The 26,907-nt window shown below is 40.4% G+C and overlaps 1 protein-coding gene across 5 annotated transcripts in view; it reads right to left on the minus strand.

The window, feature by feature from the left end:
- Window positions 1-637: 637 nt before the first annotated feature.
- The window catches only part of LOC146684399 (potassium voltage-gated channel subfamily KQT member 2-like), a 41,006-nt gene continuing 14,736 nt past the window's right edge, over window positions 638-26,907 (minus strand). The window contains exons 2-18 of one of the 5 annotated variants that reach the window (XM_085443174.1): window positions 20,541-20,631; window positions 20,324-20,450; window positions 19,858-20,033; window positions 18,451-18,576; window positions 18,164-18,274; window positions 16,962-17,057; window positions 16,769-16,863; window positions 16,089-16,148; window positions 11,925-11,954; window positions 11,227-11,280; window positions 10,225-10,433; window positions 7,385-7,432; window positions 7,086-7,103; window positions 6,220-6,325; window positions 4,878-5,009; window positions 3,295-3,388; window positions 638-3,180 (exon numbers count right to left, since the gene is read on the minus strand). In XM_085443174.1, the coding sequence (XP_085299300.1) occupies window positions 2,332-3,180; window positions 3,295-3,388; window positions 4,878-5,009; window positions 6,220-6,325; window positions 7,086-7,103; window positions 7,385-7,432; window positions 10,225-10,433; window positions 11,227-11,280; window positions 11,925-11,954; window positions 16,089-16,148; window positions 16,769-16,863; window positions 16,962-17,057; window positions 18,164-18,274; window positions 18,451-18,576; window positions 19,858-20,033; window positions 20,324-20,450; window positions 20,541-20,631 (2,422 nt within the window). In that variant the 3' untranslated portion in view covers window positions 638-2,331. The remainder of the gene's footprint in view (window positions 3,181-3,294; window positions 3,389-4,877; window positions 5,010-6,219; window positions 6,326-7,085; window positions 7,104-7,384; window positions 7,433-10,224; window positions 10,434-11,226; window positions 11,281-11,924; window positions 11,955-16,088; window positions 16,149-16,768; window positions 16,864-16,961; window positions 17,058-18,163; window positions 18,275-18,450; window positions 18,577-19,857; window positions 20,034-20,323; window positions 20,451-20,540; window positions 20,632-26,907) is intronic. The other 4 variants (XM_085443176.1, XM_085443175.1, XM_085443177.1 and 1 more) reach the window with 4 other exon arrangements.

Raw genomic sequence — 26,907 nt, forward strand, 5'->3', positions numbered from 1 at the left:
CTTTCAACTAAAATCCTGGCCTCACAACACTTAACAAATTGGCTGATCCTGTGACCTGCCTTTGCTATTTCACTAACAATAAATGATGGCTGTTAACCAATACTAGTTAGGTTGCTCAATAATCTGATCAGGTAATAAATTTACTTTTTGCTGATGTAGACAGATAAGTAGGACAATAAGTGTGTAAGTATGTGTTAGCCATGCTATATATTCAAAAGTATTTGGACGTGTCCATTTTTCCTGGCTTTTGCAGCACGTGTTTGATCTGTCACTACAACAAATGATTACAATAAACCATTTTGTTTATAGGCACCTTCGAAGACCTTCAAGACACTTTACATGCAATTAAGTGTCAAAATCAAAGTCTGGAAATAGGAAAACACCTTGAAAGTCTTTAAATAACAAATTGAACCAACAAACTAATAGAACAGACTATCTTAAAAAGATGTGTTTTAAGACTGGCTTTAGTTAAGGAGACAGTGGTTGGCATCCTTAGTTCCAGTTAAGGGGACTTGTCTTTCTGTCTTCAGTTCTTGGTTGCCATCTAGTGACAGATGTATTCCATTACACCATTTCCATAGCTAAAGACACCATTTCTCTTCATTTTAAAAAAGGCATCAAAAGACCGATTTTTAGTGATGCACAAAGTTTTATTTTTGAACAAGACAAAGGTGCAGTTACACAATGGTGCTGATCTACGGTATCATGTAAAACCCTACATGTCTTTTCAATGGGTTGTAAAAATCATGCCAGCAAGTTGCTTCCTGATTTTGCTGAAAAATATGGACCGCGTATTAACAGTCTCTATTGAATTACACTTCCTTGGTTATAATGTAAATGTTAAAATGTTGGCATTGGTTAATTTTAACAAGAACTGTTCATGCTTCAAAGGTTAGCATTATTAATGGCTAAATGTGCAACCTGAAACATCTGCTCTCAGGCCAAAGAACCTCCCATAACAATTTACATACACTACTGTTATAAAATGTTAAAAATGAAATTGTTGATTTGTGGACCTCTAAAATTTTGGTGTGGAAATAAGGCAACAATTTTAAAGGATGAGTTCTTGATCGCGTTGCTTGCTTTTTTATTGCATTTCCTCATTTAGTCTGAAACTGACGTAGCATCAGAGAATCTAAATGAACGTTCAATGCACTGCAGGCTAAATACCATCATGTCAGTAACAAGTGAGAAAGTTTCACGTGCACTCAATCCAGCTTCAACACTGCATGCCTTGTAATAACAATACAAAATGTACAAGCAAATGCCCTTCCTGTTCCCATACCTGTGCAGCATTAAACATCTGCTCTTGTATTTAATGTGTATAGAATTTGATGAACATATTTACCCAGAAAAGAAGAGCTGTTGAAATTAGCAAGCTCAGGCTGCATTTACATGATTGGAATTCAAGCAAAGCTCCTTAGAAAAATTTAAACATAGCTTGAAACCAGTCATGCATGCACTTTTTAAAAAAATTAAATTCACCACTCTCTCTTACTGTATAGAAGAAAAACACAGTTTGACTGTTTGTCACCGTTTGGTTTTTGCAGCCTACTTAACACAGTCCTTAAATCAATCATTTATCATGCAGGTGGTTCCTTAGTGTATCCTTACAGAAGTATTCAGTATTACTTTAAGGGGAGTTCTTCCATAGTATTACATAAATGCCAGGCTGAATTAATAATGAAGCATTTTTTCTTTTTTTTAAATCAGCAAGAATCTAACTGATCATCATAGCTAAGGTTTTGGCAACATAACACCTCAAGACATCCTAAGGTATGGAAGTTATCAAGACACTACGTTATAAGATAAGATTTCAACAGTCTCGCGTTACAAACTCCAGCAAGCTTTTGAATGTTAAAGTGGTCAGTGTTTAACAGAAGACGTGCTGAAATGCTACTCATACGTCTCATAAGAGGAACCAAAATGGCAATTCTCTTTATTGTTTCATACAAATCCACACTGTGTAAGTGTCGTCTCACTAACTAAGTACCATAACGAAAAGGCTTCTTGTCTAAGTTAAAGAAAGGTTTCTAAACAGCTATTTAATCAAATTCTGAGTGGATACAAAAGTAACCGTAATCAAGCATTGCCAGTGAAGTGTTACATTACAAACTTAAATGTTGATAAAGGATGATCCCGTTGTTTTTGTGAGAACTCGTTTTTACTGTTATCGCAAAAAGACAACTGCACATAACCGCCCAATATAGTCTGTATCAGCCATCATCTACAGTGAGCCTGTGGCCACGAGGTCTAATGATACGGTCATGTTGGCAATCGGGGCATCAGCCTCTGTCACAATCAGCAGGTCTGCCAGCAGAGCAGTCCTTTCTACTTCAGCCCAGCCCACCCCCTCTCTCCACCTGAGACCTCTCCGGTGAAAGACAGAGGCGAGGGAGCACAGAGGTCAGAGTCTGTGTCCGACTCCCCCTCTGCTAGCAATGGTCTGACCCTGGCACAGAGTGAAGGTCCACCTCCGGCTTCGGGCCCTGCTCCGGCTCCCCCTCCTAAGCCTGTAAAGAACGAGGGCCCAAAGAAGTCCTCCTTGGCTTGGGAGATGCTGAAGCCGCTGAACGAGCGCTCCAGCTCCTCATGGTCAACCGACGGGATGGAGAGGGATGTGTCACTATCTACTGCGGTGACCTCTCGATGGCACCTGTGCCTCCTGTTGCGCCTCTTGCTGTGGGAGCCGCTCTCTCTGCCGCTGCCACCCTGACCCGAAGAGGATCTGTCATGAGCTGGAGCAGGTGGAGGTGGGAGGCGGAACAGGGTGGGCGAATGGTCGCCGCTGCCACCTACTGGCGAAGGGGTGTTGGCCACGCTGCTGTTCCAGGCAGGCTGGCTGATGGGGTTTTGCAGTTGGTGCTGCCAGGAGGTAGAGGGGCGGCTGTTGCTCCCAGAGGGAGTACCAACTGATCTCGCCACGGATCGACCAAGTAAAGGGTCTTTCTTTTCCAAGGACCCGTCAGAGCATGGGACATCAGCTGCTGAGCATGTCTTCACCTCCTGTACCTCCTCCTTTTCCTCCTTCTCTTCTTTGCTCTCCTCGGGGCTGTGGTAAGGCGGGGCTGGATACGGCTCCCTGGAGTTGAAAAAGGCCTCTGTTTCGGAACGGGGGATACCCATACGCTGCACATACACATTAACCAGGAAGTCGAGTTTCCTGTCCATGCAGACCACCTGCAGAAAGACAGAAAACGGTGTTCCATCAGAGGAATCAACATAAGTTGATGTTGGCGGGAAAAGAAAAACTTTCCAGACTGACCTTCACAGACCTGGGTGAAACATTCCTACCTGCTTTTCCACTTTGACCAGACGTCCCATCATACTCTGGTCCTCCACAGCATCTCCTCCACCTTTGGGACCTTTACCAACTATCTGGTCAACTCTAACATTTAGAGAAAATAGTGTCATATATTAGATTATAATATGATTATACAAGTGTATAGTTATATGTATAGTAGATATGCTCTGTTTTGCCACAGGGTCTGACCCCAATATTTTTAACTCAAGAAGTTTGGGATGCCAAAATGTAGATTAGTCTTGCATTGAAAAGTAATGAAATTATTTTAGTGATGATTGTTGTCAAGCTGCAAATAAATATGTTTGAATGAATAAATGATGGCCTTACAGAAGGTGAACGTTTCCTGAGACACTACTGAGTTCAGGTGGATTGTGTGGACGCATGCATAATGTGAGTAAGACGATCTTTTTTTCCTTTTCTTTTTTTTCGTTTAACAAAACAGAGTCTAAACTGAAGGGACATTTTGTCTGCGGCCAAAATGCATCACTTGGCATGCTTCAGTGGTGCTTCATGCTTCATTTCCATTGCATCCTACTGGGGGAGCTCTCCCTCTGTCTTTCTGCTAAGAGAGCAAGCATTTAGCACTTCAAACCCCTCTTGAGCGAGGCCATGTGAAACGGCTCGTTAAGATTCAGTGAGCAAACGGCAAAATGTCTTTTTTTAGCCTTTCCTTGACAGCAGCTGATATCATTTGTCACCAGCGCTAACAGAACAACATCCTTAAAATGTTCTACATAAAGCAGTCTGTTAAGCCATTTCACTTATTAACTATTGCACCTGCACCCCTGCTTTCATGTATCACAATCCCGCTAGCTCAATGAGACATGTCAATGGCTTGAACTCAAAAGGGGTTCCATCAATCGAACCAGTAAGGTAGCATGTAACTGCTACTATGGCATAAGGAGGATAATGCTGATAAAATGGTCATTCTAAAGGTGCAGTCTATTAACCTAACCTAGGAACTTCAGTGGACTTCTTATGGCGAGGTGTTGTTGGGGGAGGCGGCCCCACAATCATATCTATCCTGGCAAGGCACACAGAGACGATATGAGTGCAATGCAGAATGAAGCAACGTGGGAATCACATCAGGTATGGAGAACACGTCTGCAATATATTCCACACACGAGACATATGGTGAGTCTGGCTTGTTTCATGGATGGAAAGTGTGTGTGATTCACTGATGGAATATATTTCTTGTACATGTTAGACCTTCAGGGGATCAAGGTGTGAGGAGCTCGCTTGTAGGAGGGAAAACTGACATAGAAAACAATGTGAATTAGACATCAGTGTTACATCCAAAATCAATCTGTGGCACGTTCAGAGCTGAAGGAGTGACCGCTAATAGGACATCAAGCTACCGATATATGTAACAGATCTGAATACAACACATGTATCTGGATAAATGAAACAGGCAAATCAATGGCTTGTGTGTCACAACATGTGTGTATCCAGTGACCACTAAAAGCACTTTGTTAGTAGATGAAAGCTCCACTGTTATATTAAGCTAACTAAACTAACTACTGACACATATTTCTTAAAGAAATGACTAATTCAAGAGTAAAGGACTTCTTGCCTGGTCTGCAGGTTCTTAATGCGCGACAGCATGTCCAGGTGACCAGCGGAGTATTGCTCAATCACGTCCATGACATCGTAGGGTCGCAAGCTCTCTTTGAACCTCCTCTTTGACACCAGGAAGCTCATGATGCTGGGGGGGGAGAGGGGGCGAGACATCGTTGTTAAGCGTGTCACGTGACAGGAAAACAAATGACCAGATCACAGCAGACATTTCAGAATAACTCCCAAGAATTCTCCTGCTCAAAACAAACAAAAAGTGCAATGCGGAGTAAAATGCAAATGAAATATAACAAATCAACGGTTTATTTATTTAAATGATTAATGCTTTAGGAAAATATGATTGGTACAAACTGAATGCACACCAAATAAAGTCATTTGATCACATTGATCAGATAACATTTTACACTGTACGTATGTAACAGAATTATATGGAAAATTTACATGTAACCAACTTAAAACCAACATTTTGGGCATACATTTTTGGTAGCTGATGGTTGTCATCCATTTTACATTAAATATATATGTTGTCTCTCAAATGTCCACAAATGTGTCCTATGGCAGCTGTAATGCATGAGGTGAGACAGGTCTTTCATTCCCAACTTGTGAAAAGGGGCCTTTTGGTTTTTCACAAAATGTCATTTTTGCAATATGTAGCATAAAGTTGTGAAGAGCTCTATTTTAAACCACTTCTTTTAAACATAACCAAGCAGTTTATGATGACTAATCCTAAACCAATAGTTTTTGCTGTCTTCTGAATCACCACTACCTCCACATCCTACTAATGAGACCAGTTATTTCTGAGCATCTAATATCACTGAGGCTGATGCATCGAGGCACCAGCGTCAAACGACACATCATGCACATCTCTGGACGTCAGCAGCAGCCGACACCCTGGCATGGCAACCAGTGTTGGTCAAGTTCCTTGAAAATCGTAATTAGTTACTAATTACTGATTACCTCTCCAAGAAAGTAATCCCATTACTTTACTGATGACTTATTTTCAAAAGTAATTCGTTACTTTATTACTTAGTTACTTTTCTTTTTAAATACACAACCTGAATACATAATAAAGCAATAGACCTTTCAGCCCAATTCTATTTTTTCTGCATAATCCATCATATAAAATCAAATCAAATGAAAAAGTCTCTTTTTAAAACTTGTCGGAATCTTTTAACTTAACTACATTCTAGCTAATAGTCCATCATTGTACATTATTTATTATTATTATTACTTCTTTAAACACTGAAATAGCTACACAGATGACCACAGATGTTATTTTTACACTACATGAAATAACCAATCACAGAACCATAAAAACCTCTTATTCAGAGAGTCCTTACCAGATTGCTCTGATTGCAACTTTCAAGCCTGGTGGTAACTCTTGAGTGAAGAATTCACAGTGGCAGCTCTTATCGTCACCAACTTCCTCTCCCGGAAGGCTCGCCTCTAGAAAGCAAATGCAAGGACACTCTTTTAAAAAAAATTACATCTGCTTCCGCATGACAAACGTCACCAGCAGAAGCAGAGCAGAGCCGTCGCTTTCAGCGCCAAAGGTGCAAGTGTCCGTGTTACAGTTGGTCTCAAGCCAGTTAGCCAGTTTGGGAGTGTGTGAGCAAGCTTCGTGGGACGACAGGTAAAAAGATTCGGTGCAGAATTGAAGGATAGTGCTGAGGTGATAAAGCTTTACTGTAACCTTCAAAGACAGGTACTCTCTTCCCACCACCAATTACAGATTAGCACTGGAAGGCTGGTCTACAGAATTTAAAGCATATTGCATGGAGTTGTCAAGGCCTAATTAGTGGAAATCAGAAATTTTCTGAGAATCTGGTAGGGAAAGTGAGGTCTCCTCATGCAAGCTAAAGCAGGGTTTGGGAGCATGTCTCTGGGTCAGTTTTGGATAATCTTGGCACCACTTGACTTGAACCCGTTTAGCTTAGCCTACTACTACCATAAATACAAATGTATTACATGAGGTGCTCTAACAATCATAACAAGTAAATATGGAATAATTAGTTCCATGGGAGACTCTGCTAGACTCATGCCCTCAGTCATCACAGTGAGAAAAACAGCATAACAAAGGGTTCATGTCAAGTGAACATATCTCAGCAGATATCAGCATGCAGGTTTCTCAGACTGGGTGAAGCTGACTTGTCTTTGGATAATTTTCCCTATAGAAGTCAACCAACAAAATATCCCAATGCCTTACTTATTAAACCTTCAATTGCTGCAAAAAGAGAGAGAGGAGAGACATGGGAAAAGATTTGTTATGGATTCTAGCAGGATGAAAATGGCAGACAAATCAATTCCAAACATGGAAAACTGTGGAGTCTATTGAATGGTTTCTGGATCATGTTTGAATGGGCTGGTCTCTCTTCTCTTAGATTTAAGCTTACCAACTACATATGTTTCAAAGCTTTATATAACATGTATGGTAAACTATACAGCTAGACATTATAGACTATGTTACAGTCTTTACTGAAGACATGTCATGATGACTTGTCTAACCTGGAGAACTCTTCAGTCCAAAGTCTTCGTCCTGCATTTCAATCAGCACTTAAACATGCCATGAAGTGAAAGAAGAAAGACAGCTAATGAGAATTGGTTCACATTGCTTAACAGAAAGCAAAGAAATGGAGAGAGAAGAGAAATATTCTAATGATAGTGACACAGATGACACATGGATGCAGTGGGACTGTCTAGCACTAAATGATGACACCACACCACGACATCCAAAGTGACGGTCTCCTGAATGTGTTCTTAAAAATTTGATTTGTCATAGAAGTGACAAATTTTTGTATACATGAAGGGAACATACATGTCTGCATGATAACTCAGCTACAGTCTCCACATTGATTGCAACTCAAAGAGGTTTTGACAGTAACTTCTAAACTCACACAGCTGGTGAGCTGCTGACCTGGCACTGCTCTGCTACATGTTCACTGGCAGCAACTGAATGTTTGTCAGATAAACTGTTGATCATAAACAAGTTTTGCCAAAGTATTCTGTGGCTAAAAGTTTACTCGTCCTGGGCATGAATGTTATGGTAAGTTTTTGCTTTTATTGATTTCGATAAACTGTTCTTTTTCTAAGGTCAAGTGATTGTACAGCATATAACCAGTGTTGCCAACTCCTCAGTAAGGAAAATCGCTATTGGCTGTCCTAAAAGTCGCTAGAAGTCGCTAAATGACGTCATTGCCTAATTTGCATAATTGGTCATGCTAATCTAATTGTAACCTATGTTGTTGGAGAGAGAAATAACATCGTGGAAGAGACATAAAGTGAGTAAAAAATGCCTTAAATGCATTTAGAGTTTATTTAGAACTACAAATTAAATTTCTTTTAGCAATTATTGGTTTTTTTAATGTCACAATTCCAACCCTGCTCCTTTACCCGGGCTTGGACCGGCAAAAGTGACCCGAAATAGGCACTCTGGTGGAGTTACTTTGTGTGTGTGTGTGTTTATAAGTAGTTTTAAACCTTGTGATCCACAAAACAGCATAAGAGTAAAAGAGTAAAAGAAGAACTGACTGCGTTACAGCACCCGCTGCTTGTTGAGAGTAAAAGCGATACACGCTTTCACGTCTTTTTTAAGCGACCTTTTTTAGAAAAAAGGTCACTAAGGGGTCTGAAAACTCGCTAAATATAGCGACAAAGTCGCTAAGTTGGCAACACTGCATATAACGGTATACCTGGTAGCTATCACCTAGCTTATGACATAATTGTGTCTGGATATTTAAACTTGTTTGTTTCCTGGTATGGACCTTATGGCTTTTAAGTAGAATTCCCAAATTTTCAATAAGTCTGAGTTTGGGGCTTTTGGAAGTATATTCAAAAAGCTTAATATCTTAATGTAATGTTAATACAGCTGAAAAATATATAGGCAGTCCTCATTTATTCATTTTATTCATCCTTTAAAGTACCAGTACTGCTGGCATCAAAACAGCTACAGAGCATGATGCTACCGCCACCATGCTTGACAGCTCATACAGGGTTGTTAGGTTTGAACACCTCACCTTTAACTCCTCCAAACATCTCTTGTCACTGGGGCCAAATAGCTCAACCTTTGTCTTGTCTGACAATAAAACCTTCCTCCAGAAGGCATTTAGCTTGTCCATGTGGGCAGCTGCATATTTCAGTTGAGCTTGATGGGCTTGATTTTGAAACAGGAGCTTCTTCTTGGCTGGTACCCCCTCAGTCCACAGTGATGTAAACTTGCTTCACTGTGTACCTTACAGCAGTTTCCAGTTAATGTCTGGTTTGAGCCTTTGTGGTTCCTGGGCTGTTCAGGAACATGCTAACTAATTTTCTCTTGTCTTATCTGAGGGTGACAGTCTGGGTCTTCCTCTGGACCTTAGAAAACTGGCGACACATCTGAATAACTTGTATGTTTAAACCGATTGTCCTGGAATCTGCAAGTGTTTAGAAATGGACTGTTAAACTTCAGGAATGGACAAATCCCCAACGATCAACTCTACTGAAAATTTGTGTGCTATGCTCAAAAGCTAGGTCCCTGCTTGGAAACCAACATGTTTAAATAAACTCTACCAATTCTGCCAGAAGCTTGTTGATGGCAACCAAAAGCATCTGGTCAAGGTGCAACTTCCCAAAACATTTAGCCAAATATTAGTTGAGGTGTATGTATACTTTTGACCCCGTGTGGATCTTATGCAGCCAATTCTTTTAAGAAAAAGTTATTATTGATGTATCCTGTACAATTCTGGACCTCAGAAACAGAACAGTTGAGAAAAAACATTAAAAACACACACTTACCATTTATGCCCATGATGAATGTATGTATACTTCTGGCAATGATTGTATATTGAGCTAGTGTTACTAGTAGTGTTATAGTTACATAAGATTTAGTTGGTTTTGTTTTCAGTTTTCTTTAATATAAATAATTTTGACTCCTAAAGTTTGGTCTCTGAACAAATAGCCAAGGTCATACTGGCTCAAATGAATTCCTGGAAATTTTGGGAAGTGCACTCAACTTGAATTCTTCTGGAACGTTAGATATCACGTTTGTGTATGCAAGCTAAATGTGAAGCCGGAGCACAGAGATGAGACACCGGAGGAAGCAGCAACCCGCTCACCTCTGCTTTCAGGCTCCATACAAAAGCTAGGGCCTCCATGTCCTGAATGTAGTTTCATATTCACAACACCCACATCTCTTTTAATAAGTGTCTGCCATTTTCTACAGTTTTCATGATGGTTTGAATACAGTTTCTGAGGTTTCCCACCTACAATAATAGAATTCTCCAAGTCTCTACACTGTAGGGCTGTGTATTCAGTTATACTACACAACACTACTACACTCATTCTGGTCAGATGATGATCAGTTTCCTCACCCTCTGAGTTTTGGCGCGAGGTGCTGCCCCGAGCTTTGAAGGCATTTTTCGCCCCTCGGTTCTTGTCGGTGAAGCTCCAGCTCTTGGTGACCTTGCTGGGGCTTGCTTCAGCACCATCATCTGCTCCACCTGGAGACTGGGCTTTCCCCTTGGACACAGGAGCCTTAGAAGGACTGGGAAACACTTTGTCCTTCAGACTCGGCTTCCGACTAAAAAAGGAAGTAACAATACAGTAAATTAAGCCTGTTTAACTCTGCATTTATCAGCATCATTTTAATGAAAGACTACCTGTAGCTAAATGTCTGTATTCTACTGTGTTTAAGCCCTAGCTTGTGAATTTGTAGAATTCATCTGCAATGTGATAATAAATCTTACCTCAGCAGAAATGCAAAATGGGCAATGTCCTACAGCAGAAGGAGCCATGTCCACAAACGAACATAGTAGAGCATTCGGTGGTTCAGGCAAGCAGCAGGAAGCTACAAGCAGGCATGCATGGGAAGCAAAGTGACACTGCGTCTCAAAAGGAAGAGCTGTGGTCTGGCTCTATGCAAAAAAAGTGAACACAAATCATGCAACAAAAAAATAAAATCATCGTCGTATGGCACGTGGTAACCATTAGGTAATCAGCAATATGCACCTTGCCTGCTGAACGGGGCTGAGTGGGCAAAAAAGACAGCCAGCAAATCAACTGCAAGACGTTACTAAACAGAAACCATAAAAGAAGGATGTAAATCTGCACCTTTCCTGGGGAAAGGGTAAAAGTTAGAAATAGCTCTTTGTTGCTTTTACGTGTGAATCTCCTCATGTAGACATCAGAAACAGAGCTTCACTACGCTACAAATAGTAACAAGTCGGATTGTGTACTTTCCGTAGTGCTACATGTCCTTATTCTGTGACTCCTCTACCTTTACTTGCACTTGCAGAAGAAAAGAACATTGGTAGGAATAGAAGGAGACACACAGACTTGCAGTGCAGTTGTTAGTATCTGTGCAGCAACTATACCTAATAGCTCTCGGACAGCACCCGCAAAGTCTGTCTTTGTGTGCATTTTCATTACTGGAGTGGTGGGCAGTAGGAGGAGACACAAAAAAGATAAAATAGAAGTGGGTAGAATCACAAAAACAGCAGCGTGTGCCAAGATGCCAGTAACGCTTTACTGTGACTGTAATTTATTCCTCATTTAAAGAATAAAAATTTTTGGTTTTATTCATTTTGCCATTTAAATGATTGTCTGATTTTACACGTGAGTCTAAAATATGCAATTGGATTATAAGGAGGTTTGTCATTCAGCCACGATAAAGTGTTACCACCTTGTCAATAGTTACACTTGTTTTCTGTGTTAAAAAACAGAGTGATAGAAAAATCAAGCAAAAGTGTTCAAAATCACTTTTTCCCAAGGTGATGCTGAAAGGTAGACTATCAAAGAACAGCATATCGGTTAATATTTAATAAAGCTGCCAGTTGGGAATGAGGCCAAAGTGAGCTGATCTTTGAGCACCATGTGAGCAAATGCAGCGTGACCGTTCTTGAAGGAGGCACTTAACACGCAGCCACACCTATGTCAGACACACAAACCCCCACTCTCGCACACTGATGTACAGTAAGCACACTCCCCCAAGAAGAGTGTCTCAGCAGCAGCTAAGAGCAGAATTGAAGAGAAGGCAAAGGAAAGAGGCGAGAGATAAAACCAGATCACAGACCTGGGAGAGGTTTCTGTTTGTGACTCCTTCCTGTGAGCAGAAAAGGCATAAATGTTACACAATGTAAGATACAAGTTATGGACATGGATGAAAAATTATCTGTAAAAACCTGAAAAAAAACCCCCAATATATATGTTACCACACGGGGGCAGTGGAAACAAGTTCTAAACAACAGCAACAGTTGCCTGCTTACACTGAATGATCTTTCATATTTTTATGAAGATTAAATTTTGTGATGAGTGTCCAGTATTTACTCACTCTTCTGCAATGGTTTTTGTCTCCACTGACAAAAGAAACCTTAGGCTATTAAGTAAATACAAAAGGTAAATGGACTGGTTCTTACATAGCACTTTTCTACCCTGCCTGAGCACTCAAATCGCTTCGTTCACATACAAGCACTTTTTTCTATTCTTAAGTGCTTCCTATCTCCTATTCACACTTCAGCACCTTGGGGTTCAAAGAATCTTCATTTTCAAACCAACCAAAAAGTTGACATATTTTCTCTTAATATGTAAAACTACAGTGAGCCTCATAACACGACTCGAACAGGTATTCCTCCAGGATCAAACCTGGACCTTTATTGCTAAGATTTTGCATTCATAGGCAATTGGTACGGTGGCCCTGAGAGGCCAAATAGACTGCAACTTAGGAAAACACCAGCAATAAGAAAAACGCTGCAAAAGTGCACAAAACACAACGGAAATAGAAAAAAACAAAACGGTAATAGGAAAAAGCAGATTTCCGAAAGCACAAGGGAAGTGTTTCTGGGGAGACAATAACCCGACAGACCAGTTGCAGGAACAAAATATGCTAAGAATTGCGCTGGGAGACAGTTAAAAGAAGTGGAGGATCTATCGGTTTTGTGAGGAAAGAAAAGATGAGAGGTAAGTGTGTTAGCCTAACTATTAGCCTAAAAGTTCGTCATCAGTATTATATGAATCATGATAAAACACACCTACCATGTTTTGGGTTCCTGCAACTGGTCCGTCGGGTTATTTTCTCCCCAGAAACAATTCCATTGTGCTTTTTGAAATCTGTTTTTTCCTATTTTTGTTGTTGTTTTTCTTATTTCTGTTTTGTGTGCTTTTGCAGCATTTTTCTTATTGCTGGTGTTTTCTTAGGTTGCAGTCGGTTTGGCCTCTCGCGGCCACCGTACATTTGTTAGGCATACCTGTTCAACTGCTTGTTATCGCAAATATCTAATCACACTGCAGCAATTCACTGCATTGTGGCCAAAACGTCCTGCTGACATTCAAACTGAGCATCAGAATGAAGAAGAAAGGTGATTTAGGTGACTTTGAACATGGCATGGCTGTTGTGTCAGACAGGTTAGTTAGAGCATTATAGGAACAGGATCTGCTGGGATTCTCCCCACACAACCGTCTCGAGGGTTTACAGAGAACGGTCTGAATATATTATAATTATAGTAACCTAAACAACCACTCGTTACAGCCAAGGTATGCAGAAGAGCATCTTTGAACGCACAGCACGTTGAGCTTTGAGGTAGATGGGCTACAGCAGCAGAAGACCACACCTGTCAACAGGAAACTGAGGTTACAATTTGCACAGGCTTACATCTTCTGCTTCCAGCAGGATAATGAGCAACATCACAAAGCTCAAATCATCTCAAACTGGTTCTTTGAACATAATAACATGTTCACTGTAGTCAAATGGCCTCAACAGTTACCAGATCTCAATCCAGTGGAGAACATTTGGCTTGTCCTGGATCAGGAGATTTGCAGCATGGGGTGGCTGTAGCTCAGGTGGCAGAGCAGGTCAGCCACTAATCAGAAGGTCGGTGGTTCGATCCCAGGCTGCATCCTGGCTGCATGCTAAATATCCTTGGGCAAGATACTAACCCCATGTTTGCCTACTGGTGGTGGCCAGAGGGCCGGTGGCTGGCAGCCTCGCCTCTGTCAGTGCGCCCCAGGGCAGCTGTGGCTACAATGTAGCTTGCCATCGCCTGTGTGTGAATGGGTGAATGACTGAATGTAGTGTGAAGCGCTTTGGGGTCCTTAGGGACTAGAAAAGCGCTATACAGGCCATTTACCATTGTTATAACATTTGTTATAAAGAATTCAGGCAGTTCTGAAAGCAAAATGGGGTTTAACTAACTTCTACCAAGTAGGGCTGCTCGATTATGGCAAAAATGATAATCACGATTATTTTCACTGAAATTGACATCTCGATTATTTGACGATATTTATTTAACCCTTTAAGACCTACCATAGAACCAAGTCCGCCAGAGCTTATTTTTTTACATGTTGTAGTGCCATTTTTGGGAGCATTTCAAGTTGCTATACATCAATACAACTGTTATAGCCCATATTTTAATAATATGTATGCATTAAGTCCATAGTAACTACATTAATTGCAAAAAGTGCAATAAACTACAAAAACATTAAAAATCGTTTTTGTTTTTTTTTACATATATTTCTACTTGGGGAAATTTAAGAGGCTTATCCCTCAAAACTTTAAATACAAAAAAGTTGCAAAAAACAGTTTCCCACCACAGGAAATTTATTTTGAGTGTCTTCATAGTTTTATTTTGGAGATACAGTAATTTTTATATACTGCAGGAAAAACAAAAAAAACAATCCTATGATGCAAATTTGCAAAGAAAACAGCATGTGCATCAAAATAAACTATTTTAAGCAGTGCAATTCGAGTTCCAAGCATCCCAGCAACTATTCAGAAAAGTATAGAGTCAAACTTGACTTATAAAAACACCAGTATAGGCTTTTAAGGCCTGCAAGTAAAAAACTACATTTTCCGCAAAATGACGTCACTTCCGGTTTCGGACAGGAAATTGCAGACATGCGATAGTTCGCATTGAGGTCTTGTTCAATGTGGGAAGTGTTACGAACAGCTGATCGGATCGGCAAAGCGTGTTTCTGGAATATTATGTTTTTGTTCCTGCAAGCGCTTTTTATGCAATATTTGCAAAGTTATATGTGGAAGGAAACCGTGACCGAGGACAAGCTGATGGCATAAGATGTAAGTACAACTCCTCCGGTTTCATATGCAAAACAAATTATTGCGCTAGCTTAAGCGGTTCTGGTTCTACAGGGATTTAAAGGGTTAACAATAACAATGTATTGAATAATGACTTTAAAAAATAATATTAAATAGTGTGCAAATACTGATAACAGTGCAAATGTTTGCAATATAAGAAATAAATGAAAAATGTAAACATCTATGTTTAGTGAACTTTGCAGTGTTGCTCTGTGGTGCAGCTATGACACCGTAGCAAAGTTTACACACTGTGTCTACTTGATCCACGTCTGACTCCGCGAACCCATAATGTTTCCACACCACTGAAGTTTTTTTTACCTCTCTTTTCAACCAATGGCAGTCACTCTCCTCTCCAAATAACTTCTGCTTAGCTTCCCTCGGGTCCTCTTAATTGTTGTGACGCGTTCGAAATGCAGAGAGGTGCGCTTGATTTGCCACACGGAGCAGCGCGAGAGTAAAGCACGAGGGAGGTGCTAATAATCGGCTCAGTCATTTTTAATGATCGTTGAAAGCCTAGATCGTAATCGTGATTAAAATTCGATTAATTGAGCAGCCAAGATTATAACTACTAAATTGTCTGGTAAATGTATATTAATGAATTTTCTAAGTGTCGCACAGGTTTTCCAATCAAGTGGGGTTGAAAATTTGCTCTGGCTATAGAGCCAGTGAAACTGTCAGTGTTCTTCCGTGCTTGCCCATTACAAATAAACTAATAGAAGAAAACAATAGTTTTAAAAAATGTTCCATAAAATTCATTCATTATGGTCACAGGTTGATGTTTGCATCAACAAGGTGTTTTAAAATAAATGTTTGGTTAGCCTCTTTTTTGTTAATCTACAGTAAATGAACTGAGTGCAACAATGAGCTAAGTGCACACAAAAGCTGGTAACACAAAAGGAAGGCCCAGCAACACAGGAAGTGTAGCGCAAAGTGTGCGGCAAGCAGACCAGACTCACAGGGTTCAGAGATCTTATTCCTTTGTGACAATCAAGGCATTCAGTGTATATTTTGGGCAGTGCACATAGTTATTTCAGCCTCTGATGCCCTGGTCCCTTCTATTTCAAGATCACTGAGTCACCGTTGGTGTCATCATAATGAGATCATGCTATCACACCAACAACTTTGTCACTCCTAATGTCATTGTTATACCTGAATGATTTGCCCTTCAGATTCCTCAGCAGGTCCAGCTGATTCAGAGGTGGGATAAGTCTGGGAAAAGACAAAGAAGAACTTCAAAGAAGTCGTTCTATCAAGACAGCCTCATCAGCTCAGTTGCAAAAGGTGAAAGCTCGCCTTTGGGCTTTTTAAGCTAATTGCCTTAAGGTATGTTCAGTTGGTCATAACCTTTTCTGCTTAAATTACAACTGGAATGTAAGTGAACTCATTTCAAAATAGACAACTAATGATTTTCTACTTCTAGATTAAAAGCAAAAGAAATCTGTGTTGTGAGAGTCGAGCAAGGCAGCTTATTTGCTAATTCATACAGCTGGACACCAAAATGTCTGCTTAATTTTTCAAATTGGCCAAGGGCAGTATTTGTCTTTTGAATAGCATTTCAGAGTGCCACTGCTAAGACTCTCATCTGCTTCTCCATTAAAAAGAAAAGCCTTATTAAAGCAGAAAGTGTAAAGCCACACCGGTGTGTGATTCTTCTGATCCAAGAAAGATGTTTAGAATACAATAAGATGAGGTTATTCTGTGAGCTCAGTTTTCAACTTGGCTTTCAAGGTTCAGAAAGAAGGCAGAATGTGATATGGGTAAACAGTTGTATTTCCTGAAAATGCTGAATAATGTGTAGCATGATTCAACCACTTTATTTGATCGGTTACCTGTACATCGGAATAGCTACAGTCTGCTCGTAAAAATCCCACGTGGACACCAGATCTGTACGGGAAAGGTTGGTGGCATAAAACCTCCAAGCAGCCTGGGTGAGGAAATTTTTAAAAAGGCTTCTCAGTTTTTTTGTTTTGAGAATTAAACAGTGTTTAAAATTGAATCTAGTGATCTTATCACACAATATACCTGTAGGAGGCCTGCAGCGGGGTTACGTCTCTTCTCAAAATGCTTCTGTCTGTGCTGCTCTTGGACTTTGAGGGCAAAGCCAGAACCCAAGATGCCCTGTACAAAAGCAGAAACTCATAAAATAATCAGTGACCTTTACTGACCTCAGTGGGCCAGGAGGAGGAATTGCAACAACAGCAAGTTGTCTCCTCCTTGTCCCTTAACGGTTCTCCGAAGCAATCCAACAAAACATCTGGGGTTATAGAAACCTGAGAGGAAATGCTGATGTTAAATGCTGTGCCAAAAGTAGTGACAGGAAAAGTGATTGCTGATCAAGTACAGTTTCCTGTATGATTGACAGAACGAATGGGAGCTGCTTACTCAGAGCTTACTGCTGAGTGTGATATCTTTAAATCTCAGGTGGAACAACAAACACTGACACGTACTTTAGCCACTGAAACTACATCATCAAACTCAGGCTTTCTAAAGAAAACGTGAATAATGAGCCAAGTTTTTTCAGCTCCTTTTAGAAGCATCGGTTGCACTAAGCTTTCTTTGGACTATAAAAGACTGGATGCTTGTCCCAAAAAGACAAACATTCGCAGTTATTTCCTCACACTGCTTCTATGGTGTTTTAGTGATCTGATGAATACAAATCTTATTTTCACTGTCGCTGTACCTGTAAAAAAACTGGCTCTCTAGCTCAACTACATTCACCACCTGGTTGCTGCTTTTTTATGTCAGTTATTGGGCAATGGACCTGCTTGAGTGATGAGATGAGCTACATGATTTGAATAAAAAGGTTAATGAGAGTCATTGTGGGATAAAACAGGATGTTTTCTGGGCTTTAAAACGAAAACATTTAGCTGATAGACACTAAAATGCTAGGTGTTGGGTGCTAAATGTGCTATCCTGTTGTCATTTCAGGTTACTCACTTGATTAGATACATTTCGAATCCATAATGTTGAATCCATAGCATGAATGCACTACTGTAGTTATGATATCAAACTAAATGAAACCATAACCTATGGAAGAGCCTGCCAGAGAACACAGAGTATATTCTCTTAGGGCAGAGCAGTGAGATCAGGCAGATATGCACTTACAGAGAACATCATAATGGAGAGAGAGTAAAGGCATATAAATGAGGATCATTTATGATGTGCACTTTGTGTGAACTCTTGTCAGCGGCTTCAACGCCCTAAAGACAAGCCTACATACTTACAGCAGGAAGGGCAAAGAAGGCAACGCCGATCAAGCTGAACGTGGCTGCTAGTAAGCGTCCATTCCAGGTTTTGGGAACCTTATCACCATAACCAATGGTGGTAAGAGTTATCTGGTACAAAAAAAAATAAAAAACAAACAAACATTAAATAGCTTTTTTAATACCTTTTTTTTGTAAAACTGGAAATAAAGTAAAATGAACATTTCTAAGCGGAATATTTGTCAAAAATGCATGTTGTAAAACAGAAAGCAAATACTGCAGATCCATGTTGTCCTTGTTAGTCTTACCAGCCCCCACCAAAGAGCATCAGCATACGTGTCAAACTCATTATTTGACTCCTTTTCCACGGAGTAGACCAGGAATGAGGCCAGGATGAGGCACAGGAAGCCTATGTACCACGCTGTGATGAGCTCCTACAGAGAAAACCAATACAGTGACCACTGGGAAATTAAAGTAATTAAGTGTCATCTTGAATGCTTTGCAAAAGTGGCAATGTAACCTCTGTCAATGGGTACAAATGGCTATTCTGTAACAATATTGGACATCATATGTGAATCTCTTGCCCTGTGCGGCGAACCAAGCATTTCATAAACCTCTTTATTTCCCTCGTCTCCACAAAAGCTGCAGCCTGCCATCTCTCCTTCTCATGTAATCATACACAAACACCCACAAACCCTGTAATGATGTTTCTGCAGCTTATTAGTAAAAGCAAATAATTAGATTTTCCAAGCTCATTTAAATTAAACAGAGAGAAATATGCTTCCTTGTCATGATAGACTTTCTCGGAGGAGACACCTTTGATAATAGAGTGTCACTGAAGTAACATAGAGTCCATCTCCTCCAGGATTGCACATCAATGCACGCCATTGCCAGAAGATTAGCCAGCAAAGTCTCAAGATCATCGAGGAGATTCAAGGAGACATGACGTGAAAGGGTGTGGAGAAGCCGTGGAGAATTTTATGCTGCCTGTAACATGCTATGTAAAACAGGCATCAAGATGAAATCACTGGACCAATTGTCATTTCTGGGTTCCTCCTCAGCGTGCCCTGTTTGGTGGTGGGTTACTTATGGTCTTTGGAGACCATATCCATGGACGTGCGCAGAGGCTAGGCAACAGCACCCTGACTGCCATTAGGTATCAGGATTAAATACTTGGGTTCAGACAATGCCCAGCCTCATGTGGCGAGAGTATGCAGGCACTTCCTGGAGAAAGAAGGAATTGATACCACTGACTGGCCCTCACGCTTGCCTGACCTAAATCCAACAGAACACCTCTGGGACATTATGTTTCAGTCCATTTGGCACCACCAGACTGTCCAAGAGGTCAGTGAGGCCCTGCTCCCTGTTCCTTTAATATATTTTTGAGCAGGGAATATTGAAATAGGGTAAAATGGCTGCATTTTTCTTGCATATGTGCAAAGACATATGGATAAGACAACAAAATGTTTCTAAAATAACATATTTGTAAGCCATGATAACTTTTCAAATTCCCATTTATTATATGCGCTGGACTTTTTCTCTTTGTTCTTTCTCAGCTCATTTATGTGGGTTACAGTTACTCTATACTAAAAATATTACTTTCACCTGGTCTGCATGCTTTGTGGTTAAAAGATAAGTGATAATGGCGGCCACACAATCTTAACAATCAAAACATTGAGGAAACTACAGACAAAACTGGAGTACATCAAGATCACCTTGCTGTGTGCATAAACTACAGATCCGAGCAGCTTCCAGGTTCCTCCACGGCGGTCCATGCGCAGCATCCGTAGGATCTGCAGGAATCTCAGACTCCTGATAGCCGAGGTGGCAAACACATTGCCCTGAGATCCAGCTGCCAGGACAGATACTGAGGCAATCAGCACCATGATGTCTGGGAAGAGAAGTACAACATATGAATAGAAAACCATGACCTTGGTCAAATCAGACTAAATTAACAACACTTTACTATGGACACTGAAGATCATTGTTCATTTAATCTGTACACTGTTCAAACAAACAATTTGCAGTTGGAAAAATATTTTTGTATCATTGTATCAAAAGTTTCAGCATTTAAGAACAGAAGTAATAGCAAAACAAGTAACAAGTAATGTGTCCATGTTATGTTCTTCAAGGTGACAGAAATGACAGCCAGTAAAACCCAAGACAAACGTGTTTTCACACCTATGACACAGAAAGGCTTTCTGGCAAATTTTAGCCTCCCTCTCCATCCTCTGTATCGACAGCAGCAGCCAGCAGCCCATATCCTTACAATGTACTCCACTCCAAACACCACAATGGTCACAATTTCCTGTGGAAAAAAACAGAATGGGGGAGTTAACCTTGTGACATTAATTTATATGCAGAATACTGTAAAAATATTAAATAAAGTGATACTTACCAAGATGTACAAGGCACTCTCTGAGCTTTGTGTGAACTCTTTAATGGTGGCAAAGACTGAGAGTATAAGACACGAAAACACCAAGAGGAAGCTGGAACGGATGAGACAAAGTAAAGTTATTGCTTCTACTCTCTTATTTAGGGTAAGTCACTGTTACACCTGATAGATCCATGTGTAGATATTTTTTTTTGGTCCTGTCATGGTCCTGGGCCATGTGGGCCCAGTATTCTTAGTTTCTTGTATTTTTGTATTTCGTTCCTTATTTAGGCCATGTTTCCTAAGTTGTCCTGTTGTGGTGTTCCTTATTTGACTTCCCCTTGTGACTTTTATCCCCTGTGTGCCCCTCTATGTATCTGTGAGCCCTCATCTCCCCTCCTTGTTTCATTCCATGTTTCCCCAGCCCACTATGCCCGTGCTCTCTCTCTCCTCCTGTTTGCACCTGTGTACTTCCTGTTTTACTTTGACAGTCTCCCGTCAGTGTTGTTTACTCCTGCCATGTCTTGTTATATTTATCTGTGTCAGCTGTGTTCCCATGTGTGGCCACTTCCCCTGATCATCCCTCTTGTGTATTTAGTCTCTGTGTTTCATGTAGTCTGTGTCGCGTCGTCTGTGTTACCACCCCCTGTGTTCCGTATCTCCAGCCATAGCTTTTCCTTAGTTTATGTCCAGTTTAGGTTTCTGTTTGAACTATTACTCTTATGCTGCCCTCACTCTGTTTTGTTCCTTTCATCAGCCAGAATAAAAGGCTCGCTTTTGTTTAACTCCACTCCTGCATCCTCGCTTGTGTTCGCTCCTGGGTCCACCACACACATTTCCGCACGGTCTGCCTCCGCAGACCGTGACAGGTCCAGTTCAGAGTAATCGGTATCACCATGGTAGTCAGTTAAAGCTAATTTTGTACATTTTGAACACGTTTGTATGAAAGTGTACAAACCTCTGAACAGTGAATTATATCAGCTGACAAGCCATCCAACCAACCTTAGTACCCCGCCCTTATTAGACAGAGTCTAATCTCTACATCTAATCTCAGCTGAGCCACTCTATCTGCTTTCTGTCAGAGTCATTAGCGGGATTGCTTTTTTTTTTTTTTATGAGAATTTATGTTGATATAAATTGCAGAAAAACTGTTGATGCTTTTATCCTAAACTTGGGGAAAATACTTAAGGCTAGTCATTGCACAACAGATAAAATCCTGATTAGATATTATTAAAGGGGATTCATTTGGATAAAATAGTTAAATGATGGTCTTGCATATGAATTTTGCTGCACAAGAGATACTCAGATGAGAGCCTCGGCAGGTCCTGACCTCACTTACAGTGGGGCAAAAAAGTATTTAGTCAGCCACCGATTGTGCAAGTTCCCCCACCTAAAATGATGACAGAGGCCAGTAATTTGCACCAGAGGTACACTTCAACTGTGAGAGACAGAATGTGAAAAAAAAATCCATGAATCCACATGGTAGGATTTGTAAAGAATTTATTCGTAAATCAGGGTGGAAAATAAGTATTTGGTCAATAACAAAAATACAACTCAATACTTTGTAACATAACCTTTGTTGGCAATAACAGAGGTCAAACGTTTACTATAGGTCTTTACCAGGTTTGCACACACAGTAGCTGGTATTTTGGCCCATTCCTCCATGCAGATCTTCTCGAGAGCAGTGATGTTTTGGGGCTGTCGCCGAGCAACACGGACTTTCAACTCCCGCCACAGATTTTCTATGGGGTTGAGGTCTGGAGACTGGCTAGGCCACTCCAGGACTTTCAAATGCTTCTTACGGAGCCACTCCTTTGTTGCCCGGGCGGTGTGTTTTGGATCATTGTCATGTTGGAAGACCCAGCCTCGTTTCATCTTCAAAGTTCTCACTGATGGAAGGAGGTTTTGGCTCAAAATCTCACGATACATGGCCCCATTCATTCTGTCCTTAACACGGATCAGTCGTCCTGTCCCCTTGGCAGAAAAACAGCCCCATAGCATGATGTTTCCACCCCCATGCTTCACAGTAGGTATGGTGTTCTTGGGATGCAACTCAGTATTCTTCTTCCTCCAAACACGACGAGTTGAGTTTATACCAAAAAGTTCTACTTTGGTTCCATCTGACCACATGACATTCTCCCAATCCTCTGCTGTATCATCCATGTGCTCTCTGGCAAACTTCAGACGGGCCTGGACATGCACTGGCTTCAGCAGCAGAACACGTCTGGCACTGCGGGATTTGATTCCCTGCCGTTGTAGTGTGTTACTGATGGTGACCTTTGTTACTTTGGTCCCAGCTCTCTGCAGGTCATTCACCAGGTCCCCCCGTGTGGTTCTGGGATCTTTGCTCACCGTTCTCATGATCATTTTGACCCCACGGGATGAGATCTTGCGTGGAGCCCCAGATCGAGGGAGATTATCAGTGGTCTTGTATGTCTTCCATTTTCTGATGATTGCTCCCACAGTTGATTTTTTCACACCAAGCTGCTTGCCTATTGTAGATTCACTCTTCCCAGTCTGGTGCAGGTCTACAATACTTTTCCTGGTGTCCTTCGAAAGCTCTTTGGTCTTGGCCATGGCGGCGTTTGGAGTCTGACTGTTTGAGGCTGTGGACAGGTGTCTTTTATACAGATGATGAGTTCAAACAGGTGCCATTCATACAGGTAACGAGTGGGGGACAGAAAAGCTTCTTACAGAAGACGTTACAGGTCTGTGAGAGCCAGAGATTTTCCTTGTTTGAGGTGACCAAATACTTATTTTCCACCCTGATTTACGAATAAATTCTTTACAAATCCTACCATGTGGATTCATGGATTTTTTTTTCACATTCTGTCTCTCACAGTTGAAGTGTACCTCTGGTGCAAATTACTGACCTCTGTCATCATTTTAAGTGGGGGAACTTGCACAATCGGTGGCTGACTAAATACTTTTTTGCCCCACTGTATGTTGGAGAATTAGGTGATTGGGAACTATAATAGACCACCTAAATCTGTTTAATCAGGATAAATGACTACGATGTCAAGTTTATGTCAGTTTCACTAGTAATTAAAAAAAAACAAACAAACAGAAGAATTAAAAAGAAGAAAAAAAAGAAATGATCTGCTGGAAGAAATCCAGAGCAGAGCAAATGGAAAGTGCCTCATGAAACCTGATACCCAGGACAGTGCAGGATTATAAAAGTTAGAGCCATAGGCAACATCAATCATACTTAGAGATACTGTAGAATGGCAGTAGGTATTTGCTGAGCCCATTATCATTCCAATATATAGATGCAAAAATAATTTCATTTACCAATGGATAGTATGAGATGTTATTATTATAATTGTTATCATGTGAGCTGATTGGGATAAAAAGGTTCAGAAAATGTTGCATTTACACAGAATACACAGAGACGGGGCCAGAGTTTGAAACTGTATATTACTAAGTAATATATTTATTATTGTATCAGTTGGCTTGAAAAAGTAAAGACATCAGAGGGTGGCTGCTGGATAATGTGTTTCTAATCTATTTACTTCAGTTGTCTCACTCTCTGCTAAAAGCTCCACTGCATTCACCAGCTGCTTCTAGTTTCTTTCTCCGTGTGCTGTTTGGTATTGGTCAGAAATCATTCAACTGCCCCCCACAGCTGGAAAAGAAGACCACAGGAAGAGCATGCTCTAAAAGGCCAAAAGTGGAATAGAGTGGATTTGAACTGTAAAGTGACAATTCTTGACAGGTTTATCTCTGCAAGTGTCACCTTTCCGTTACACACTTCGTCCCGTCACTTCATCCATTATTAATACAAACAAATGTGTTTGTGCAGCTTTAAAAATGAAGAAGGGCAAAAGTCCAGCTCAGAAACACAGAACGGACTGTGTGTATCTCTGCGTAGCACTTAACACTAACAAGGCCCGGAATCAATTTGGTACGCTTGTATCCACATGAGTAAACTGAGGTTTGCACATATCCGTAAAAATCTTCTCAAATAATTCTAAAATTTAAAATAGGTCGGCGTGAGTAATAATGCAGGTAAGGTGGATACCGTCCTCCATTCAGAAGCAAGAAAGCTTAACGCTGACATCACTAGTAAAACATGTTGAATCCGTGTGAGCATAAAGTCTTTCCTTCTGTGCTTCATTCAGTTCTCACCACTCCTCATCAAGGCTCACCCTTGATTTTTTTTCCTAAATGCAATTTATCTGAATTTCCTGCTGCAGTTCACGTCCATTCCTGGCAGTGATATTTGGCCGTCAGCCAATCAGAATGAAGCAGCAAAGATCAATCGTGTGGCTACAGTGAAGCCCATAAATAAGCTTTTTTCTGATTGGTTCTTTATGATATCTTTGTTACTCTTCCTCAAAGGCCTAAAATATTTAACAACAAGCACTTTCACCTCTAAACCCACAATTCTGTACATTTTTACTTTGGTAAGTCAGACTGAGGTCATTGTTGTCATATCATATATCAATGATGACTTCAGCAGTCAAGTCTTACTTAGTAATAGTGAACGGGCTGTGAAAGCTTTTGCTACACACTACATTATATCTGTAGTCTGCCAGTAAAGTTCATCCTGTTAGATCACATTACTCACATTAGTTTTCTTGTGTTTTAAGCAGTGGTGTTGCTAGTATCTGAAAACAAGCCTAGAAATTGTTGGATTTTTCTCTTGATAATTCCACCCTTTTAAAGCTGTTTCACGGTAGAATTAATATCAAATGTTCTGAGAACTAATAACATATAAGTTTGAATATGTTTGTGTTAGTTCATTTTTCCAGTTCCAGTTGTGCATCCCTCCTGTTATATCTCCCCTTGTTATCCTGTGAGGGTATATATTGTCAGTCTGCCTTTGCTGTTTGTTGTGTTGTCCCTGATGATTGTGTGCACCCTCTGTACCTAACTGCTCATCAATCTGCTGCACTCTTAATCTCCTGCTCTCGCTCAGGTCTTGGCTGAAAATTTGTATCAGCATTGCCGACCAAATATCTAAATCTGATGTGATGATTAGGTATTTAACACACAATTTATCAAATTACTTGGTTCAATTAATTATTTGAACACAACAACCAGTATCAGATTTCAGAAAAGCAAATTATTAATGTATTATTGTCATAAGAACTAAATAGTCATCAAATCTGACTATTGGATTTCAGCTACAGGCCAACAGGATATTTCAATCTAACTATCATCGTCTTTATGGCATATGTGGAATACACAGATTACCATCCATCCATCCATTTTCTCCCCCTTATCAAATTCAGGGTGGTGCGAAAGATGGAGTCTTGATAGGTCGCCAGCCTGTCACAGGGCTAATACAAAAAATATACATATCTTTTAAAAATGTATCAGTTTCTTCTCAAATATCACTAGTGAATAGACACGTGTCCCTAAGATTGACTTTGCAATTCATGAACATTAAATCAGTAATATATGTGTGTGTGTGTGTGTGTGTGTGTGTGTGTGTGTGTGTGTGTGTGTGTGTGTGTGTGTGTGTGTGTGTGTTCTGTCTCTGTGATCATGTAAAGTTGGCCTCTTCAAGAAGACCTGTAAAGTAAAGATCAAGTACAGCTCATTGGATCATTAAGGTTCATTTATTCTGCTTGAATACAAAGAAGCATCTCTTAGCAGCAACTGCCCCCCCCCCCCCCCCTTTGAGAACTCCATCCACAAGGACTACATCACTGAAAAACTGTACAGTGCACCTAAATATACTAAATATACTGTACACTGATTACCTACAGCTTCCAGGCAAGAATGAGTTCACTGAAAGAACAATTTTTTTTATTATACAAGAAAGATAAAGCAAATCTCAAAGCAAAGGAGGCCTATTTTGGGGCAGAGCACACATGCCTGGCTTCTGATTACTTGCTTGGGCACAAGAAGTACAAGGCAAGTGTTACTGAGCTAGGGAGTTCTTTGAAGGGCTGTGTGGTTCTTATTATGTTATTGAATGCAGCACTTTAAGATTTTTGTGCTTTGGTTAACACAAAGATAAATAAATTGCTGCTCAGTTCAGTGGCCCAATGAAAAATTCAACTCGTGTGGTTTTTTTTTTATGTTTTTGTTCTATAATTATTTGGCATGAATGTATGATTATATACATTTTACTGAACATCAGCTAATAAAAATCATGATGCAAGATTGTATTTGTATTTAACTCATTTTTGAAGCGGTGCACAGCAGAAACTGGAAAAGTGTTGGCTGGAGAAGGAGGCTGGGATAAAAGTGAAAATATTTATGTATTATTCAAATGAGCCATTATATAATAAAAACAGTCTCATCTGTGGTAGTGATGAAGTCATCCATGCACTGTTTACTCAACTCAAATTTGAAAGTAGTTCAATAGGGTCACAGTAGGTATTTTTGGAATCAGGTATAACTGCAGTTTATTCCCATATTTTTGTAAGTTTGCACT

This window comes from Copadichromis virginalis, linkage group LG20, assembly GCF_057382275.1.
Source record: "Copadichromis virginalis isolate Kocher_CV1m ecotype Utaka linkage group LG20, C_Virginalis_male_GT1.1, whole genome shotgun sequence".
Lineage (NCBI taxonomy): Eukaryota > Metazoa > Chordata > Actinopteri > Cichliformes > Cichlidae > Copadichromis > Copadichromis virginalis.